The 14115-nt window shown below is 32.0% G+C and overlaps 1 protein-coding gene across 9 annotated transcripts in view; it reads right to left on the reverse strand.

The window, feature by feature from the left end:
• Positions 1–1060: 1060 nt before the first annotated feature.
• The window catches only part of POSTN (periostin), a 35351-nt gene continuing 22296 nt past the window's right edge, over positions 1061–14115 (reverse strand). Inside the window, exons 17-23 of one of the 9 annotated variants that reach the window (XM_005585682.3) lie at positions 12520–12600; positions 9359–9448; positions 8576–8665; positions 7747–7824; positions 7295–7378; positions 2927–2968; positions 1061–1839 (exon numbers count right to left, since the gene is read on the reverse strand). In XM_005585682.3, coding sequence (XP_005585739.2) covers positions 1802–1839; positions 2927–2968; positions 7295–7378; positions 7747–7824; positions 8576–8665; positions 9359–9448; positions 12520–12600 — 503 coding nt within the window. In that variant the 3' untranslated portion in view covers positions 1061–1801. Of the gene's footprint in view, positions 1840–2926; positions 2969–7294; positions 7379–7746; positions 7825–8575; positions 8666–9358; positions 9449–12519; positions 12928–14115 lie in introns of those variants that run through there. The other 8 variants (XM_005585683.4, XM_005585685.4, XM_005585684.4 and 5 more) reach the window with 8 other exon arrangements.

A 14115-nucleotide genomic window follows, 5' to 3' on the forward strand; every position in this document is an offset into this window, starting at 1 on the left:
TCACTAATCAAACAAGAATCTTTCAGTTACCCAAGCCCCTTTCTTAGGTCCTTTGTGCTGAGCCCAATTTTCTCTGATCTCAGGTGGGCATTTATGGCTAAGCCTTATATCTTCAGTCTGGCCTTCCTAGGTTTTACAGTCTCCCAATGACTGCCCTATAATGCATGGTATAATTCTGTTTCACCCTCACCACTCAGTTTCTCATCAGTATGGATTCTGTTTCCAGAAGGCTCTTATGTCAATCAGTCTAAGTTAGAATGCCACTTGTTGAGGTCTGAGTTGATCAAGTCAATCTTTTCATCATTCCCAACAAACAAATTTCTTCTTTGCCATGCAATGGACTGTTATGTCAAATAAGTTAAGGACATCTCTGTGGGTCCCCCATGCCTAACCCAGGAATAATGAATTGATGCATCCATGCTTGTGTCGTGCTGTTTATGATACTAGCATAGCCCATGGTGTATTGATGATAATTGATTACATGTCTCCTTATCATTTGAGGACAGTAAATAAGCCTGATTCATCCTTTGAATCCTCACGGCTTAGCACAGTCCTAGGGTTATATTAAGTATTCAGCTGATGTTTAACGATTGATTCATTCTCTAATGATTCTTTTTTTTTTCTTTTTATTTATTTATTTTGACAGTGTCTGGCTCTGTTGCCCAGGCTGGAGGGCAGTGGCGTGATCTCCGCTGACTGCAACCTCCACCTCCTGGGTTCATGTCATTCTCCTGCTTCAGCCTCCCAAGTAGCTGGGACCACAAGCACCCACCACCACAGCCAGCTAAGTTTTTGTATATTTAGTAGAGCTGGGGTTTCACTGTGTTAGCCAGGATGGTCTCGATCTCCTGACCCCATGATCCACCCTCCTTGGCCTCCCAAAGTGCTGGGATTACAGGCATGAGCCACCGTGCCCGGATTCTTAATCTATACAAAAATGATTCTTAATCTATACAAAAACCCCCATGACACACGTTCACCTATATAACAAACCTGCACGCCCTGCACATGCCTGCACACCCCGAACTTAAAAGTTAAAGAAAAACTCAAGAAACACTGATTTCATTCAATTTCCTTTAATGAGTACTTGTTACAGTAAAAGAGGTATAAAGTCCTGTTCCCGAGTCCAAACCACTTTTTAACTTAAATCTTGAGTTTTTCTGAATTACTCAATTTGAAGTAATTCTCTTTATACCTGAAAAATGGTTTTATTGAAACGTTTGAGATTAAAAAATATACATTGCAAGAAGCGTATGACAAACATTCTGAGTACAAAATTAGTTGTAAAAAATAACATAATTTACCAGTAAACCCACTCATATAGAAATGTGCAAAGCCTTTTGATGTAAAAAGTTTTGTTGTACACCAAGCACCTATTTTTATAACTTAGCTTCCCATGGAGAGGTAACTGCTTGCATACATTTTATGTATCCATAACATACATACAAGGCTCGGTCTTTTCAATGGGATAACAGTTCACAACTCTTCGATTTGAATTGTAATGAATCTGGTGACAAGCATTTTTCTCTGATGGATTTCAAAGTCAGCCAGAACTTTTAAGATGAAAAAGCATGTAAGGTGTTATATTTTCTTCATATTCCTTTACCACAGGAGGCTAACTCCACAATTTCCCTCATGTTTCTCATTCCGAAAAAAAATTAAATTTGTGTTCAGAATTATTTGATGTTTGCTTCTTTGTGCTGATGTTTCAGTTCCTGAAGTCAGCTTGGCTCTCACAATTTTCTAAGGACAGGTTATTGATTTAGGACTGTATAAACATTTTTGTCTGGTTTTTGGATTTTCACTGAGAACGACCTTCCCTTGATCGTCTTCTAGATCCTAATTAGAAAGAAAGGAGAATGTATAGACTTAAATGTAAGGAAATTTTAAAATTTAAGAATATATTATTCTCTGTATATCTATCAGAAGTCATTTTTTATTGTAATAAATTTTAGATTGTTTTCTTAATATCAACTTATGGTGAAGCAAATATTGTATTTTGATCAAAAGTAAAAATAATTTGAAATTTAATAATTTTAATTCTTTAGAAAACTTGTGTGAATTTGGATATTTACATAGATTTACTGATACATTCTTTAAAAAAATCTGTGCAGTTGATCTTTTACTTTCAAAGGTCTATATTATTGGATTGGCTTAAAGTGTGATGTTCCTATAGTGCATTGATAAGCCTTGCGTCTTCTTTTGACTACTAGTATGTAATTAACCCAGAAATTCCAAACTTGTAATTCCAAGCTTGCAATTTACTCTAGGTTCCACAAGGGAAATTCTTGCTTTCTCAATGTGTTTGGAATGTAAGATAACTTAAGTGGAGGAATTAGAAAATGCACATAGTGTAATTATGAAATAAATTGTAATGCATATGTGATATATACATATATAATCACATTTAAATGAACATTTTGTAAATAGCTATATTAATGGTTTTTTGCATATATATATTTCTTGTTTACTTATGTCTCAAACTGTAACATCGTCTCACATAACATTTTTGAGGATTCAGGTCCACCTGCATTCTACATTTATCTGTTATTCAAAAATTTCTTTTTGACTTAACTCATATACACAAAATTACATGCATACTTGTACATATAAAACATGACATATATATGTATATATATATATGGAGATTATACACTTGAGTCTATCTCAAGGGTTCAGTATGCCTAGCAGTTTACATTAGTATGTTGGCCTTTCCCTTAATATGTTATTAAATTCTACTGATAGTATAGAACATGAGAAATTTATTTTCTGATATCAAAATATTTTTCATCGAAACTGGCTAACTTTTCTCTCTGATCGATAGCAAAGTTCAATAAAATACTTTAAAAGATTTTTCTATTGTTTGATTTCTCCTCATATAACAAAAGAGGCCATATACACACATTACTGTAGCCAATACACTTACCTTGAAATTTTTTGTTGGCTTGTAACTTCCTCACAGGTGTGTCTAAAATTAAATTGTTGTAGTTAGAAATACTTTGCAATTATGGCTAAAATCGGACAGGAGACCACGGTTAAGCAGAACAGTGTAAAGTCTAAGTATCACTTAAACATGAAGATCACTTTTAGTAAATTTTATGATCCTCAGAGTTTCACATTTTCTGACAAAGGACAAGTAGACAGAGTTTTCCATATATCATAATGAATGTTTCTTAGTTGCAAAACACATTGTTTTATTATGGATTTTGGACCCCCACATAATGTGCCATTTTTGCAGAGTAAATGACTTACATGATTTTTTCAACCTTTTTGTAAAAAACATTGCCTTATGATGAAGGGTTATTAAATGTCATATAAAGTTTAACACAAGTATCTTCCCAGAGTTAGCCACCTGTTTTTGCAGTCATACCTATTTGTAATGTATGCCTCTGTAAAATTATCATTAAAATCAACTGGTGATTCCTCTATTGTACATGAGGACAACAAAGTAGCATTAACCTAATGATTCTAGAAATGTTATAATAAGCAATTCAGGAAGAATATGCCATTACCCTTTTCCACCTCCCAACCTGATTCAGTGTCAATCCTGTGAAATCCTTTTAAAAAATTCACTAATAAAAGCTTTTATATTTAAGAACTGCAAGTGTTTCAAAACTATGCTGTTTTGTGGTATTATAGTTGTAACATTTCTCAATTCTCCTGTTTTTCTTTTAGTTTTTTGACAAGGTGACCTGGTAGGCCTAAATTAACATTTTCACTTAGTTTTTGGGCATTTGAGATCAAAGAGTAAATATAGTTTCTATAGTTACTTCATTTTTCCTACTTATCTTTTTAAATTTTTTTCTCCAAATTTTGACTTCTTTTATATATATAATCTATACTCGGCATGAAGTCCAATTTTTTCTATTATATATATGTTTTCAATTCTCTGAAATCATATAAAAAGTAAGCAATGAAACAATCACCATGAATAGTTTTGGCTATATGACACCAAGCAAATTTTTAAAAAAGAAATGACATTTAAAAAACTTATATTCTGTTTCTGTCTACTTAGCACATTTTCCATGTCTTTTTCCCCAGAATATAAGGCATATAATCATTTATAAAACCACATTAATACTAGAGGAAAATATAGAACTATAGAAAAATCTCACTATGTTGGGTAATGGGGAGAAGTCTGTAAAACAGCCAAGTCTGAATTATGAAATATTCTCAAATAGACATAAATGTAAATATAAATATTCAGGTTTATTTGGTAACAAAATAATGGCTTCTAGAAAATTGTCAAGAAGAGACAGATCCAACCTTTAACTGGTACACAGTCACACTGCTTATAGTGAACTTATTAAGTTCCAGATAGCAATTAATTGTATAACTTAAACTGCATCATAGAAGTATTTATCAATTTCTTTTCAAAACAAGCAAGTGTGCTCAGATTTCCTTTCATAATGTTGACACCATCCAATTAATGTTTTGCTATGATAATATTCCAGAATAAAAAACATTCAATGTGTCAAACACTTTGAAAGAACAGCTTGATTAATGTGTAGAAAACAGGTTTATTCCTAGCAGCTCTCTGCTACATCAACATGAATGAGCGTTACATTAGATCATGTTTAGATCAGCAAAACATGGGAAGATAAACCAATTACCTGAATAGCTTGGCACAAAGAACCACCCTACATCATATTTTCTAAAGCATGCAAAGTGCCCAGCTCAATTATTTTGACATTTTTTGTTGCGTGTTTGTTTTTTGTATGTTTCCATGGCTATGACTATGGAAATTTAAAGTTGAGTGTGAAACATTACTTAATTGACCATGTTAATGTCAATTGATGATTCTGACAGTAACATTTGACAGCTTACTTTGTGCTGAACATTGTTCTAAGAGCTTGTCATACATTAACTCATTTAGACTGTAGATGTCATGACTATCCTCACTTTCAGATGAAGGAAACAAGCAAGAAAAGAGTCAACTAATTTGGGATTGAGTTGGGGCTCAGATTGAATGCAGACCTACAACCCGATCTACTCTTCTCTGTAGAGGTTGCAAATCTTAACCTCTTAAATTGGCAGATTTGCAAAAATCTTCTAAAATGACTTTTTGTTGTTCCTTTCAACATAGTCTGTTACTCTCCTTGAATTGTCTGAGTCATTTCAGAATGCATAGTTCTAAGGTAAGCACAAAAATTTTATGCATTTAATGAGAAATTTTTTCAGTTAAGGTCTCGGAAATATCAGTGACAAATCACAACATCAGTACTCAAAGAACCACTTAGCCATGTTAATAGTCATGACTTAAATGATTGAGAAACACACTCAAATTATCAAAAGTACAAAAATGTACTACATGTACCACAATGTATACAATATGAACTGTTTAGATAGAAAATTGAGTTTTAGGTGGAACTTATTGAGATGAAGAGCATGGTTCAGATATGCATCGATTGGCGAGACCTTGAAAAAAAAGTCTTACATAATGTAATCTTTACTAGCTTCTTTTATCAATGCCTTTTAGGATCTAGACAAGGGGACACTTGTGACTCAGTAATGACCTGATGGTTTTAGATAGCTAGAAAAAAAGAAAACAAGCAGGTCCAATTAATGCTGGTGCAAGTAACTCTACTGCATATAGTGTCTTTCCTACAAAAAGCAAAACCTTGGAGAAATGGTTTGATAAAAACTTTTCATGTTTTTTTGTTTTTTCACAATGCTACAATAGTTGATGTGGCATTGTGAAAACTGATGCCTTACAGATATGTAGAGAGATCATACACTGGGTACTAAAGGAATAAACTTCTGGGATGAACAGAGACAAGAGCTAAGAAAGTTCATTAACTAAAAATTGAATGTCATATACTTATAGCAGTTATATCTTTTCTTGGCTGAAGCAATTCTTTAGTATTTAGCTGGATTTTTCATAGTGACCTCAATAACAAGGGTTTATCAAAGGGGAAGAAAATATACTTACCTGAAATTTAAGCCTAGATGAATTAAAGCAATATAAACTGATGCAGTTACTAATTTGTTGATTCCCTAAAAAGCACTACCATTCTACAAAGCTGCTTACTATGGCAAGGACTAAAAGAAAAAAAAGAATTCAATTTAATCTTCATAATGTGTTTGTCTCTTCCCTCAAATCCTTAGATTTTTTTCCTAGCAGACAGTTGAGCATTTGTGGGTAGATAGTGAATTCTTTGTTAGATCCTACAGGAATCTTTGGTTCCATTATGTCTCTGTTGTGTTACGTACTCTTGGAATTCTGGGAGGAAACTTGTATTTTTCAGACATATATATTTCTATTGAGGGAAAATTCAATTGCTGGTTGAATTAAAATTTTTCCAAACTGTCACAAGTTTCTAAATACTATTTAAGAGATTTTATGTTTATTAAACTACAGAATATAGAAATAATTGCTAAAAATATAGAAAGTCCCAAGATAATTTACATTTTCTTGGACATAGTGATATAGTTTTAAAAATTAAACTGAAAAGTCATCTGGACTGTGTTTTGGATAAACATCAAACTTCAGTTACGTTTCTCAATTAATGGTATATTTCAAAGTGCCTATTTGGTTTTTCTAAAGAATTTAAATACTTTCCTTGTTAAAAAATGAAGTAGAAATTTACTTATTCAAATGCCAATGATACAAATTATATATCTATATAAACACTTAGGGCATCTTTGAATAATTACTATGTAGGGTTCATGTAAGATTTTGAATTCTTTTCTTTGTTCTTAAGGTCCATTAATGCCATAGACAGACAACATTCCATAAAAGATTAAGATTAATTTTATATGCAAAATAATTTATATCTGCAGGTATAAATTATCACTCAAACTGTTAGAAGAAACAGTTACTCATTCCCAAGAAAATAGTTTTGGAAAAGAATGTTACTAAATGCACTGTTTTTGGCTATATCTATGCATACAATTTAAAGACATGCCTTGATTGCTCTTATGGGGGCAGTGAATATAATTTTTTTTAATGTAAAACGTATATCAAATTTGGGCTTGTTTAACAACTAGCAATTTAACAATTATTTCCCTTTCACCTACTTAAAAGGTCCTTAAAATTATCTGAATCAAAGCAAAAAAATATTCATTGCTCCCCAAGCTTTATACCATAGAACTTTTTAAAGACTGTTTAATAATCATTTCTTTGTAACTGTTAACTACCATTGAACCAATCCATCTATTAAGACAACAGCAGATGTTGTCTTTTTTTTTTTTAACCTAATTAAAAGAAAAAATCTGCTTGCTCAGTCTTTAAAAAGTTGAACTCAAGTCACTACAACCTGTTAAGGGGGTTAGTTGTTGTCCTTTTACTAACCTCCCTGAAGCAGTCTTTTAATTTCTTCATCTTCAAGTAAATGACCATCACCACCTTCAATGAATTTGGTGACCTTGGTGACCTCTGAGAGGATACACGTTTATAGCAGAAATTGGTTTATATAACAAAATAAAGACAGCAGACTTTATGTCATAAATAATGGCATCTGCCCAATAATGATATTCCAGTCCAACACTCGGTTCTTTCACAACTTTTAGTGCTGTTTTCTGACATACCAATATTCTTATAAAGTTGTTGAACAAAATACTGTATAAAAAAATGACTGCCATTTATGCTTAATTCCTTATTCTTGTGCTTTTTCTTGTTGGTATGGAAATGAACAATAGAATGAGATAGAGTAGAAAACATGTAGAATGCCTCACAGATTATTTTAGACTTGTATACGGATAGCTTAGGTAAAGTCACATTCTTATTTTTCTAGAAATGCTGACCTTCTTGGAACAATTTCTTCAGAGTTTCTTCTGTGTCTCCACCTCCAGTAGAAATCCTAGTGTATTTTATTTCAGGACCTATGAGAAAGACAGTGAAAAAGGTCTAAAACAGAAGTAGGCAAACTTCTGAGAAGTGACAGAGAGTAAGCATTTTCCACTTGTAAGCCACGTAGTCTGTGTTGCAATTGTTCAACTCTGATACTTCAGTGTGAAAACAGCCTTAGGTATTATATAAGTGGATGGGCAAGACTGTGTTCCAATAAAACTTTATTTCCATAAGTAGGTGGCACGAGCCATACTTGCTCACTAATTGTTTAAACAAATACTTAAAGAATAGCTGAATTAAGAATTTTAGGCTAATTTTAGGCTAATTTAGGCTAACTGGACACTAGCTTGGAAGTCTGATATGAGGTTTACTAAAATTATTGATCAATTGCTTTGTATAAACTTGCTTCTATTTTGGCATGTAGATGTATAGACCTTAAGATTAATAGAAGCTCACATGAGGAAATGGCTTTTCTTCTCGGGTCCTCTAACTCATTAATAAATAGTAAAGTGAAAATGGTATATTATATCAATGGTATATCATATTAAATGTATGTATGCATATATGTAATAAAAATGCTTTTAGATTTGTCTACAAATTTTCAATCGAGAGTAAAACATGGATTACATATTTAGAATAATATTATATCTGCCAAAATATGAAGTAACTTTAGTAATCACCATGAAAATGACTTGTTTCTGTAATGATTCTTGTTTTTGGGGATTAACCATACTTTGATCTTTATAATCTAGGCATAGATCCATGTATGGAATTAATGTCTACCTGTAATGATTCGTTCTTCTCGTGTCTCTTTTTCAGTTATTTCCACAGGCACTCCATCAATGATTTTGGTGTATTTTTTAATAATTGGCTCTAAAAGGAGAATACAAATGCATTTGATTTACCCTCATATAGTGACTATATATCCATAAGCTAGACAATGTAATGATTAACTATATTTTTACAAATATTACCATTTAAGATTCAATCATAAACATTTTTAGGACATATCCCCCAAAAAATCACATCAGTAGGGATCTAAAAGGTAACAGCCAATGTCCTGAACCTTGGTTAAGAGAGAGGGCCATTTGACATGCTAACTCTCCATGTCATACTTGTTTTCTGGATGTGGAATGAATGCTAGAGTGAGAATCCAGGGAGTTCTATATCATTGGAATGGGAAGCCCTACCATAAATCCTAGCAGTGGAGTGGCTTATTAGACAGAGATTTAAACAATGGTCATTTTTTCCTACTGTTTCTAATGTTTCCTTTTATACTGACATTAGTGTTACAATTTTATTCCAAAATCCTCACTTGTGTATACAAAAATCATGACATTTTGTTGGGCCTGGTGACTTAATTGATAAATTAATTCCAACTAGATCCATTAAAAGCTAACTATGTTTTATTTCTGACCAGCTAATAAGAACTCATAGCTGAGAAAATAATTCCCACAATTTTTATAAAGTAAGAGAAAATATCAGATGTTCAATATTTCTAAACCAACACTATTTCAAAATAATCACAGCGAAGGTAGTCGGCCCCAGGTAACATATGGAACGCACCTCCATGGATCACTTCAGTTATTGTTTCACCTTCTTTAATCAGTCTGAATTCAGGTTCACCTTCAATTTTGACTTTTGTTATTGTGGGTCCTGGGACATTATTTTAGGAGACAAATTATCATGTTAAAACAGTCCTTTAAATTTACCGGAATAGGACATTTATTTCAACATTCGGTGTTACTCAACTCAAATGTCAAAGTGGTTTCAGGCTCTATGAAATCAGTTTTAAATATTTCCCATTGTCTTCAAAGTAGACAACAGTTATGAGAACAAAAAGTTTAGTCTGCTGGTGTGCTACTAAAATTACTTGCATCTGCTTTAGCTTTTAAACAGATGGATAAATCCATCTGTTTATTGGTAGTTATAAAGTATGATTATGCAAAATATTATATGTGGCTACACTTTGCAAATCATGCAGTATGTACACATTTGTGTTTTTCTGATAACTGGTGTAGATCCCACTTTATCATACTGATATTGTCTATTTTTCCTTATTAAAATTTTTCATTTAAGTTTTAAAATCACTCAGTACCTTATATTTTTGATTTAGTGGGTATAGGAGTGAATATAAGAAAATACCAAATGGATACCTACCTTTAAGACGCTGAATGTCAGGTTTTATGAGGAAAAGAATTTGAGTACTTACCTTCTATATGGGAATGATACAAAATTAACCAATTAATAGTTAAACAGTCCTTCAAATGCAAAGTTAAACTAGTGTTGCATTTGACTTGCAAAATGATTTTGCTACCACAGAAAATCATTTTGAAGGTTAGAAAGCTGCTTACTACATTAGTTAATTAAGACTGTTTCACAGAGGAGTAAGGAAAATAAGTTCAGTACATTTAACTCATACTGTAATAACCTTCAATAGTGGAATGAAACTGTTGCTTGCTTATCTTTGAGAGCATTTTTTTTTTTTTGCTTGTTCAGAAATTGTCAATGTACATGATTACCAAAACTAAACCGGTCTAGAACAATCCAAAATAATGAAAATTAAAGTTTTTTGAAACCATAAGTATTTCATGCCATTATATTTGATATATAAGGCCAGGGGATATTGAGCACAAAACATAAAGACAGGTTTTTAAGGTGTGGTAACTTCAAAAGAAAGTATGCCTAAGGAATTTAAGAACCAAAAATGAGTTAATAAAATATCTAAATCAATATTTCTTTAGAAAAGCCAAACTGAAATTTTGGAGACATCCTTTATAGTTAAGCTCTATGAAAAAAGAGATTTTCTCAAAATTGTTTTCCTATTCACTCCCAACACCTTGGAAAGTACCCAGCACAATAGCTGCTCAATAAGTATTTGTTGAATTTTTAGCTGATTTATTCTTAATTCTAAAATGCTGTTATGCATCTTTTATCAGAGGCACCTTAAAATTGTGTCCTGGAGTTTATTTCATAAGAATTTAAAAGTCATCAATAAATCTATGATTGTTCAAACAGTAAGAAGGAAATGCCAGTAGCAGTCTTGGAAGCTGGACCATTGTAAATTTCTACTAAGATAAATATTTGTTTCCTTCATTATGCTACACAGGAGTGTAATTTCTGAACTCAAGTTATTAATGAGTAGGTGACACAACTCCATTTTTTGTCCATGTTCCCTTTATAAGAAGCCATGTAGAGATGACACTCCAGTGTGATCTTAACTGAATAAAGATTAGTGGGATAGAATCCTACTGAAAAAGATTGAGGAGATAAATGAGCTGAATAAAGAAGCTTCAAAGGAGAAGAATCTTTGAAAATAAGAACAATGGTATATGTAAATAATTTCAGGTAAAGAAGCTGTGCACAATTATAGTGCAAAATTTTAGGGAATCTGATTTTTAAAAACAGGACAAGATTTGATTTTAAAATCAATTGTCTTATCAAAGATCATTGTGTCATGTTTCATTACAATGATCAAGGAACATTTTTTCAACAAAAGTTTCTAATTTAATTTCTTTTTAAAATACCAAATTCTCTTCATCACTATAGAAAGTCAATTATATAATTATACTATTTTTAAAACAAGGATAGATTTCAAAGAATAACTCAATTTTAAGTCTCAAGAATGAATACTAACATAACTAATTAGCTAGGAAATAAGTTTTTACCTATGTGTTTTCAATGTATAAATTTAAATTAATGGCTTACTTTAAAAATATAGATAAAAGTATTCAATAGGTTACCATCTCAAACCACCAAAAGAAATAGCAAAAACAAACGTAATTACAATTATAGTTTTCTGAAGATTCGATCAAAGATATAAACTGTTCTCCTTTTTGGAAGACTGTTTCTAGCTTTCTCATAGCACAAAGAAGATAACTAGTTCTTTTCTCTGGTTAACTTGCTACATTAAGACGCTTATACATGGAAATTTAAAAAAAATTAAGTTGTGATCCTTGGACATAATTAAAATACATGAAATGAAAGTAACATCAAAGGTGTTGAAGTTGGCTAACGTACGTAGTAGGAGTAGAGAGAAAAGTAACTGCTTATTTAATGTTCTAGTCTGAAACATCAGAAGAGAAGTGTGTGTGTGTATTTATCTCATATAATGTGTGCATCTGTATGTAAGAATATGTTCAGGACTGGAATTAAGTATTTTAAAAATCAATTCACTGCATAAACTACTCATTTTGTTTTATAGTTCTGATGATCTGATTGAAAAATATCTCGTGTGGTTGTAATTTTAAAAGCTTTCATTAAACATAGCTTGTACGCTATCTTAGGTTACAGAATGAAAAATGCCTATGCTTTATTTTTTTTTTTTGGAAGAGCTTCTTGTATTGTTATAAAAAAGAACATGTGGTAGATTGGAAACAAAGCAACATAAAGAGTATAAAGCCTAAAGGAGTCTGACTAAAGTAAAAAAAAAAAAAAAATGTATTTGTTTACTGAGTATCTGTGTACTAAGTTAATGCAATGCCAATTAGATTCAAATTAAATCAAGTACAAGCAAATGTACTGAAAGTATTAGGAATGCATCCTCTACTTTGCTAAATAATTTGCACTCCGCATTCTGCAATTACATGAGCATGCCATTGGTACAATATTGGTTATATAACATTTAACATGTTAGTTTTTAAAAGAATGTAGATACATTCATAGAAATCAGTATTTTTATGGATGTTTTTACAATAAAAGGAACCATGTACAACATTGAGTTTTACCTTCAGTTTTGATAATAGGCTGAAGACTGCCTTCAATCACTTTAATTTTTGGTTCCACAACTTTGGTTATAATTTTAGTTGCTGAAAATATAGAAAGTGGAACATGAAAGATATTTACATAAAAACCTGAAGAAAGGTTTTTTTTGTTTTTTTTTTTTTCGTTTTTTATCTCTGTAGGATACTAAGGTACAGCATGTGGTAATATGTTCAGGCAGTCAGATACAGGAAATATTCATGGTATGTAATATATCTTCTGATGTCCAGGTGTTGAACTCTGAAGTCTAGTTACTTGAATTTGATCCAGTGAAATATATACTCACAAAGTGAGGAATTATGTCTAGAAATCTGTAATCTTTAATTGTACCACTAAAGCGCTTTACCTTCTTTTGTACTTCTTGAAAATACTGGCTGCATTGCAACAGAAGACAAATATGATTAATGTCATGCAATTCATAATATCTTAAATTGCATTGCTGGATTCTTTCTCAATTAAAAGAAAATGAAAGAAAAAGCCTTTTAAAATGTTTTTCATGCATCTGATAACAGTGACATAGAAAGGAAAAAAATGAAACATAGTTCAGAATACTTAAAAGTAAGAATAAATTTCAGCCAGCCAGACATGAGCTCTTTTCAACAAACATTATATGATCAGTATTTAAGTTATAGGCTAAAATGTCTTTAATTTTCAGCTTTGTTATTTTTTTTCTCTTTTTTTAATTTCAAGGTATATATTTTAAACATGTGTCATCTACCTAAGTAAGATAATAGTCTTTGAACTAGGTACTATGTTTGCTGTTAGGGTGTTGGGTTCACTAGAAGCCCAAACCCCAGCATTACTCTATGTATCTATCTAACAAACCTACATGTGTACCCCCGGATCTATAATAAAAGTAAATTAAATTAAATTAAATACCATTCAACTATTTGGTTGACTTTGGTTGTACTGATTAACTGGAAATGTGCCTCTGAAGCCACAAAGCCAGAGCTACTGGCTTTTTGCCATTTCTAATGAAAAGCCTTGAAAGATGGTTCTATTAGATGACGGGCCACACTGAAGCTAACTGTGCACCCAGATCACATCAAAACAGCAGAGGTGAGATGCTAGCACAGCTTCGGTTTCTGCAGTTCTCACCTCATGCTGTAAGATGTTTAGCTGTGTCAACTTTTTGAATTAATGGGGGGTTCTTAACCTTTATAGAGACTGTTTCAGCCTTATTAAGTTTTGTATTTTAAGATCTCAAATTGTGAAGCTCTAAAATACAACAAATCTGTGTGTTCAAGTATTGGTTCCAGAGGTGGTCTTGCCACAGAAGAACCTTTCCATGAAGGTCGAATATACAGGGGTCTCTATTGCTACTATCAAAATGGATTAATTACTTTTAGCTTACATTTTTTACATCATGTTAAGGAATTTGACGTTTTGAATGTTCAGTTGGTTGGTAGTTTTCATTTCAATCTTGATTTTCTGCAGACTTAAATAGTTTTGACAGGTGAAGTTCTGAGGATTAAATATTCATTTTAGCCCTCTCCAGGTCAAATGTTCCATATTTGACAACTCATACCAAAACAGCTTCCTTCCCCTCAACTCTACACTTT

This window comes from Macaca fascicularis, chromosome 17, assembly GCF_037993035.2.
Source record: "Macaca fascicularis isolate 582-1 chromosome 17, T2T-MFA8v1.1".
In the NCBI taxonomy this organism is placed as follows: Eukaryota; Metazoa; Chordata; class Mammalia; order Primates; family Cercopithecidae; genus Macaca; species Macaca fascicularis.